This window comes from Gekko japonicus, unplaced genomic scaffold, assembly GCF_001447785.1.
Source record: "Gekko japonicus isolate JY-2015 unplaced genomic scaffold, Gekko_japonicus_V1.1 scaffold1768, whole genome shotgun sequence".
Lineage (NCBI taxonomy): Eukaryota > Metazoa > Chordata > Lepidosauria > Squamata > Gekkonidae > Gekko > Gekko japonicus.
Genome location: NW_015170335.1, coordinates 92,889 through 101,719, shown reverse-complemented (window position 1 = coordinate 101,719; position 8,831 = coordinate 92,889). Strand labels below are relative to the sequence as shown.

The 8,831-nt window shown below is 45.1% G+C and overlaps 1 protein-coding gene across 1 annotated transcript in view; it reads right to left on the bottom strand.

The window, feature by feature from the left end:
- Positions 1-8,831, bottom strand: part of SERPINI2 (serpin peptidase inhibitor, clade I (pancpin), member 2) — a 91,756-nt gene that overhangs the window by 49,475 nt on the left and 33,450 nt on the right. Inside the window, exon 6 of the mRNA XM_015418146.1 lies at positions 7,814-7,900. Within this exon, the coding sequence (XP_015273632.1) occupies positions 7,814-7,900 (87 nt within the window). The remainder of the gene's footprint in view (positions 1-7,813; positions 7,901-8,831) is intronic.

Here is an 8,831-nt window from a genome sequence, read left to right as displayed (position 1 = left end):
CGCCCCAGATAGCAATCCAAAACAGTCCCGTGGCACCTTTAAGGCCAAGGTTTATTCAGGTACAAGCTCTCCCTCCTCTGTGAGGGCAGATTTGCATGTCCCCCCCTCCCCAATAGCTAGCAATCCAAAACAGTCCAGTGGCACCTTTAAGACCAAGGTTTATTCAGGTACAAACTCTCTTTCCTCTGTGAGGGCTAGCAATCCAAAAGAGTCCAGTGGAGCCTGAGCGGTGGGTGTTGCCTTCTGACGCACTTCCGGTGATGTCAGGGTGTGTGGCATATGCAAATAAGTTATGCTAATGAGCTCCTGCACCTCTTTTTCTATGAAATGACCCCTGCTTATGGGCAACATCCCTCTGCACAAATTTGGTGCCACCAATAAAAAGTCAAGATACTGTCAACAAAGAGACAATAGTGGGCATCATAGTTAAGAAAAACGGAACCACTTCATAGATAATAGACAGCAACCCTATCTGCAGTGCACTTATTTGGGAGTAAGAAATAATGACATAGGTAGGACTTACTTCTGAGTATGTTATGTTATATAACATAAATAACTTATGTTAAGGTATTTACCACACCCTTCTTTCAAGAGGAAGATACATAGTTCTCGAGTTCTCCATTTTATCCTCACAGAAAGTAGGAGAAAATGGAGTAAGCCAAACTGAGAGAGGCCCAAGGTCAGCCAGTGAGACTTTCATGGCGATTAAATATTTGAACTGGTGTCTCCCCAGGCATACTCCAACACATTATGAGACCACTCTAGCTTGCCGAGGGGACTTTGATGGCTGTGTAATAAGGTAACTGAATTTGTCACCGATTAGTTTCGACTGTTTATATATATATTATTATTAACCAAGAAGATTTCTGGTAATAGATCAGATCACAGCGTGCCTTCAGCTTGATATCCAAAATATGACGTAGAAGAGAAACAGACGTTAAATCCTGTTAAATGCCTTTCACTTTACAGATCACCCACTGTTCTCAACTGGCTCTTAGCAAGTGGGAAATGAATTACGGCAGTCCTTTTTTTCCCCTTCCTCTTTAGTTACAAATCATCAAAAGGCAATTGAGCCATTACTAGAAAATTCTCATACACCGTGTCGTTGTTTTATAATATGGTATTTTCTTTGGGGATTTAGCAAAAGCTATCAAGGATAATAACCTGCTAGAGATGCATTCAGCTGAAGAAGTCGAAATCTCAAGATGTGGCTCTCCATTTTGAAACTCGTTTCAAGGGCATATTTGTGACTACATTCACTGTTAACTATAGTTATTACCTTCCCCACAGGCATTTGTCAAGCAGAAAGTTGAAAATGGGCCACATAAACTCCAGAATGTGCTTGGGAAGAGTGGCTTAAATACATGGCCGTAAGGAGGAGGAAAAGATACCATGCCAGCAGATTGTGCTGTTAAAATAAAATCAGCATCTTTCCAGGTTTTTTATTAACACCTTTGCTAAGTATGGGGATAATTTGTAATAAGGGGGTTGCAAATTGTACCATGCCTATGCCACTTATATGCAAAAGAAACAATACAAAATAGCCATCAGAGCAGGCAGAAATCACATCCATCACATCTTAAGGGACTACGGAACCCCGAGGAACAAAATTTGAGTGGTGCTACAGTGGGATGAAGGATTCTCAGTTTACTTCCCACAATTAGAACCTTAGCTTGTTATTTAGTGTTGACTTAGCGTATCTTAAAGCATCTGCATCATCTTACATGTTAATTTGCTGTTCAGCTTGTATCTATAAGTTTGAACTCTGGCTTCCTTCCCAATGTATTTGAAAAAGTGTGCATGCACACGAAAGCTCCTACCTTGAATGAACTTTTGTTGGTCTTAAAGGTGCCACTGGACTCTAAATTTGTTCTATCTTAGCTGATGTCCACTCTGATTTACAGGTGCTCTCCAGGGTCTCAGGCAGGGAAGGGTCTTTTTGAATACCTGCTAGTTGAGATCCATAAACTAGAGGTGCCTGGGACTTCTGTATGCAAAGCATGTGGGTCACCCCCCGAACTACAGCCCCTGCCCTTTAGAGGGATAGGGAAATATTCCAAAATAGTGCTTTCATCCTCCCATGCATGTACGTGCGTCCTGAAGTGATTCAGTCTAGATTCTCATACCTTTGGTTAGAAATATAGGGATTCTTATTGTATTTTATTTGATGTATTTTAATTGTTTTTAACTGTTTGTGTATTATATCTGATGGAACCTGGACTGAGCCTGCTACACAGGGAGGGCAGGATACAAATCCAATAAAATAAAATACAATAAATAAAAACAAGGCCTATTTAGTCCCCTGAGACAAATTGTGTCCTGAAAAGAGCCAGTGCTTAGATATGGCGTCTTACCAACATTTACACAGACCTGGAGCACTTGATGTGCTGAATCAATGAATTATAGGGATGGTGGTTCACACATGGATGTCCATCCCTGATAGCCATGGCAAACAAAACTTGTGTGTTACCCAGTGGAGAGAGAGTGCTTTAGTGGTTATGGAGGAATGGGGACCTATCCTCACTCAGTTATGAAGTGACCTTGGCCCTGTCAGTCTACCCTATCTGACAGAGTTAAGAACATAAGAGAAGCCTTACTGTATCAGACCAGTGGTCCATCTAGTCCAGCATCTGGTCTCACACAATGGCCATCCAGTTCCTCTGGAGGTCCAATAACAGGGCATGGAGGCTGAGGCTTTCCCCTGATTTTGCCCCCTGGCACTGGTATTCTATGATTAAAATGTGGAATTCGCTGCCAAATGAGGTAAGTGATAGCCACAGGCATAGATGGCTTGAAAAAGAGATTAGACAGATTCATGAAGGATAGGTCTATCAGTGGCTACTAGCCATGGTGACTAATGGGAACCGCCACATTTAGAGGCAGTAACCCATCGAATACCAGTGCTGGGGGGAGACAACAAAAAGAAGTATTGGCCTCTATACCCTACTTGTATACCTCCAGGAGAATATCTGGTTAGCCACTGTGTGAAACAAGATGCTGGACCATTGCTTTGATCCAGCATGACTGCTGTTATATTATCTCAGTACAATTAATATAATTTTTGTACTGCTGTCTATGCAGGGGTCATTTCGTAGAAAAAGAGCTAGGGGAACTCATTAGCATAACTCATTAGCATATGCCACACCCCCTGACATCAGGGGCCCGGCGGTGGACCTGCAAGGCCAGCGGGAGTGCAAGGAGGCCACGCCAAGGCCCTCCCTGTCCCCAGGCAGGCAGGGGTGGGGAGAGGCGGGGAGGAAGCAACTTACCCTCCCTCTTCTCCTGCCTCCTCCTGGCTGAATGAGGGCTGGAAGCGGGGCGGCCGGAAGCAGGGGGCGGGGCTTCGTCATGTGCCCCGCCCCCTGCACCTCACCCGGGGTAACTGCGTTCCCCCGCGTTCCCCCCCGAAATGACCTCTGTGTCTATGCATTGAGCATAATATCGCATCCTGTACCTAGCCAACCAGTCTCATAAAAGCAATCTGTTTGTTCTTGTGCTGTTCTCATTACTTTGAATTGGACTGGAGAACTTCCCTGTGGGTTGTGCTACTTTTGGGCAACTGCTAGCAGGGGTCATTTTGTAGAAAAAGAGGTGCAGGAGCTCATTAGCATAACTCATTAACATAACTTATTTGCATATGCCACACCCCCTGACATCACTGGACATGTGTCAGAAGGCAACACCCACCACTCAGGCTCCACTGGACTGTTTTGGATTGCTAGCAGATCTGTCCTCGCAGAGGAGGGAGAGCTTGTATCTGAATAAAACTTGGTCTTAAAGGTGCCACTGGACTGTTTTGGACCGGGGGGCTGGGGGGAGCTCTGCAACTTACCTGGCTGCTTCTTGCTCTGACTGAGGGCTGCTGGGAGCAGGGGGTGGAGCTTGCTGCATGTGCCCGCCCCCTGGGCTCTTTACTGCTAGTCCTGCTAGTCATTCCTTCAAAGTTTCTGAAAATGAACTTCTCAAAAGACTGTGACTTAGAACAATTACATCCCACAGCTAGGAATGAGTGAATATTCTTTAATTTGCTTTTTTAAAAATGCTTCTTTTTATATTGGCTTATCTTTTCATCCACCATTTCAGTTCTCTGATCTTTTTCTTTTCTTTTTTTTGCTGTTGGTTTTGTAGATTAGTTTTATATTCCATACACACACTCTACGTCATATGTAATTTAAACAATGTTTGCATATGCAGTGCATTTACACATATAACATAAGTATAAATGCTGATGTTTTGATGTATAAATAGCATTGGAAATTGCATGCACTTGATGGGGGAAAGCTCAGTGTGGAAAATGGTATAGAAATAAAGAATTGTGGGCTTGCTTTGTATACAGGAGATGCAAAAAAAAGTAAAAATGTGGGTTTATAAGTCAAAACAACTGATATGTAAACTTCAAAATCAACCCTAAGTAGAAGTCCTGCTGTGGTTGGTGGGGCCTACTCCCAAGTAGTATTTAGTTACTTCATTTATAATTCACCTTTCTCCCCAATGGCGGGCCCAAATTGGCTTTCATCATTCTCCTTTGCTCCATTTTGTTCTCAGAACAACCCTGTGAGGTTGGTTAGGCTGAGAGAGTGTGACTGGCCCAAGGTCACTCAACATACCTCCACAGCAGAGTGGGAATTCAAACCTGACTTACCTAGATCCTGATGCACCACTCTGACCTCTATACCACTCTGGTTCTCAATGTATGCTGGCAATCGCTGTATGTATACAGCAGCAGCCTGGCAACATAGATATTCAGACAACATATTTTGTGCTGTCACAGACTGCTGAGAAGCACTAAACAGACTGTTATGTGTCTGTATGGGTACAAAGTCATTAATTATCAAAACCCTTTTGCAAAAACAGCTCCCTTTGGGTCCTGACCTTTAGAACCTTTCCGTTTGGGGAGAATGTGTTCTGCCTAAATTAACTGCTGATCAAAACAGAAGGCTTCAGAAATAACATCAGTGATTGTCTCATCTTAGACAGGGACCCATTTCTCATATTAACATCATCCTGGTGTGGATTTTTCCTCTCACTTCCTTTGGGACAAACCTTCCTTTTAAAGGTCAAAACAGGTACAACTTCATTATCAGACTAGAAGAAGAGGAGGAGGAGGAGGAGCAGGGAAGGGGGAGGAGTTGTTTTTCTCTACCTTAAGGAGTCACAAAGTGGCTTCCTCTCCTCACTACAGGCACCTTATGAAGTAGGTGGGGGCTGAGAGAGCTCTGAGAGAACTGCTCTTGAGAGAACAGCTCTGAGAGAACTGTTACTGGTCCAAGGTCATCCAGCAGGCTTCATGTGGAAGACTGTGAAATCAAACCCAGTTCCTCAGATTAGAGTCTGCTGCTGTTAACCTCTATACCATACTGGCTCTCTTTAAAAAAATTATTTAACATCAACTATCCAATGTGGTTTGTCTTCCACCTCTGATCTAAATGCATGTGGGGGATTTAGATTAGGGAAATGGTATAGAATGAAAGGGCTTACGTTCCATGACCACTTTCCCAGTCTTCAGTGTAGTATCTGTTTTTAAAATTCTTCCGTATCATATCTTCATTGGTTGCCCTCATAGCCCTACTTGAGGGGAAGGTTTAGGATGTGTCTGTACCAGGACTTCTGTGTGGTTTTAGCTGTCCTCTCACTGTTCCAAACACAATCTTCACAAATTTCCCATCTACAAGCAGACCCCATTCTGCTCCCACCACTCCCCAGTAACAGAACAGGTCAATGGGACTGTGAAGACCTACCAGCTCCTGAAGCTTGAGTCAGAAACACCTTAGAAGAGGACAGAGAACCCCATGTAAGCCACAATTCCTACTAGAGCCAGGAGAACTGCTGCCCTCTGGAGAGAACTAGGACCTGAGTTGATTGCCCCCGGCTAGGCCAATTTAATCACATATTGGAAGCTAAGCAGGGTTGGCCCTGGTTGGTACTTGGATGGGAGACCACTGAAGAAGTTCAGGGTTGCTATGCAGAGGCAGGCACTGGCAAACCACCTCTGCTTGTCTCTTGCCTTGACAACCCCATGAGGGATTGCCATAAGTCAGTTATGACTTGACAACACTTTCTACCACCAGAAAGAACTAGGGATGCTTGAACACCCATTGGTTCAGCTCATACTATTTTGCCAGTCATGAACAGGGAGCCAATTTTTTTTGTCTGACCATTCATCGTCCCATTTGTGGTAAGGATCTCCACTAATACTTTCTAACAGCACAGCACAATGGGCTCTTTGCACATGTACCTTCTCATACAGCCCGATTGAGTAGGCAATTGGCTAAATAGTTTGTCCCTCCCCCACCCCCAGCACCAGAGGGCTTTTCAGGGTTGTTGTTGTTTTGTAGTGGCACTTGCTATTTTGTACTAACATTCGTATGATCTATTGTCATGATACATTAAAGGTAAAGGTTTCCCTTGCTCGAAAGCTAGTCGAATCTGACTCTAAGGGGCAGTGCTCATCTCTGTTTCCAAACCGAATACCCAGCACTGTCTGAAGACGGCATGACTAAACATTAAGGTGCATAGAACACTCCCACCGAAGCAGTACCTATTTATCTACTTGCAATTTCTTGCTTTTGAACTGCTAGGTTGGCAGGAGTTGGGGCCAGAGACGGGAGCTCACTCCATCATGCAGCATTAGGGTTTCAAGCTTTTATTCTTAAAATCGGCTAGTGCTTTATGTTGTGGAGATAAAACGGGAAATGTCTACAGGGAGCTCTGAGAGTACTAGGCTTGCCAAGTCCCCCCAGGGGGTGGGGAAACCCCCGCCCCAGAGGCCTGTTCCCCGCCGGCGGCGGATCAGGCCCCGGGGGAACTCCACCCCGACGTGCACGTCGCCCGGAAGTGATGTGGGCACGCCGGGCATGCTGGGGGCGGGGCCACGGTCATCCAAGGGAAAACTCTATAATTTTCCCTCGGACGGTCATGGCCCCGCTCCCAGCGTGCCCGGCGTGCCCGCATCACTTCCGGGTGACGTGGATGCGGTGTGTGCGTACTTCACGCACGCGCGCTCCAGCCACCAGCCGGGAGTCCCCCGCTGCGGCAGAATTGACATTTGGCAACCCTAGAGAGTACTGATATGTAAGTGAGCTAGTTTTTCCTCCTTTCCTGGGATGCTGAAGCAGTAGGTAAAGAGGTCTATTATTTTAACAAAATAGAGAGCCTGCAATAGAATAGACATAAACTTTGGGCATATACACCCTCCCCAGTGCATACTTTACTTCACTCTGATGCTACACTTCTTTTCCCAGCTGGGAAAAATGCCAAAAGCCATGGAGTTCAATATAGGAGGGTCAGTCTTTAGCTCCCCTTATCGACCTGTTCTGGCATGACTTAAAAACATACACCCCTTTTTTATTTGTGAACATGAAGATACCTGGCTTTTCGCCTTATTTGTTATATTTGTATGGGGAAAGAGGTTGGCGGCATGCTAGTTAAGCCTGAAAGCAGAGAGATTTAACCCTCATCACTGATTTCTCCTGTAGGCATGACACTAAGCTCCACTGGTGAACATGAGTTTCCCATTTTAGGGGTTCTAAGATCTGGTCTTCTACTAAGCTATGGGGGGGTGGGGCTGTAAAATGCTATATAAACCTTCTGTTGCTGATGATTCTACCCGGTTCCTCTTTACTGTGCAGACCGCTCCCCTGCTAATTCAGCAGTCTCATAATAGGGCCTGGCCTGAGTCCCAACTACCTGTCTTGTGCCGGACAGCTTCCCTTCTTTTTTTTGTCACTAGCCACGGACTCCAGTGATGGCGAGAATGACACATGGATTAGCATCAGCCCTGATAAGCTGAATAAGCACTCTGTCATGGCCTTACCAGTCGATGCCGCTGCTTCACTCCCGTTTTCATTTACCTCAATGCAGACTTTTTGAATAGCCTGAGAAATGTGTACATCAGCAGAATCTGATGGACAAAATGAACAATGAAGAACTGGTGCATGGCAGAAATGCAACGATCCATTTAATTCTTTTCAATACAAACACCCTTAGTAAAACACAGATTGTTAAAAATGAGAATCTCCTCCATTGTTCTCCAGTTCACCACAAAGGGCCCAGAAGAAGGAGGTGAACACAGATTAGTACCTGACGACGTCATGTGGAATGGATTTCCACCACACGTGGGCATGTGGAACAAGACCCTTAACACATTCCCACATTAGTTTAGGTTGGACTAGATGGCCTGCACAGCCCCTTCCAACTCTATGATTCTATGATTACACCTTCCCATATCCTATTTCAGTGCAGCCTTTAAGACACAGGATGTCAAAAGGACTGTTGCCATTATCAGTTTTGCACACAGTAGCCACAAGAAAAGCCTTCTTAGCACTTATTGTGTACTATCTCAACTGCGAGGGCCAAAGTAGATAATATGGTGTCCCCAGGGATGCCTTCACAATGCTATCACCATTTTACCTCAAGAGTTACCTCACTGTGCAGATGCCATGGGGGACTGATCTTGCTCGAAACCACAGTATGGGCAGGAGGGGCTCCTATCCACCCAACATTTTCAAGACCCCAACCAATGTTCCCTCTAAGCTATGGAGTCTTGTGAGCAAAAATTCTATTTTGTGAGCTACTGGCATTAAAGTTGTGAGCGAGCGATTCAGCTACTGCGTAAATTAGTTTGCTCTGGAGCCATCCTTCCTGAGCTAAGAGAAAAATCTGTGAGCAGGAGGCTAAAAAACTGTGAGCTAGCTCACACTAACTCAGCTTAGAGGGAACACTGAGTCCCCAACCCTCCACATGGTATTTGAACTTTTGACAGTTCATCTCCCCATGCCACAGTCCCAAGCACGATTTACCTGCAGCATTTGTAAAGTGAGGGCATTCTCGCA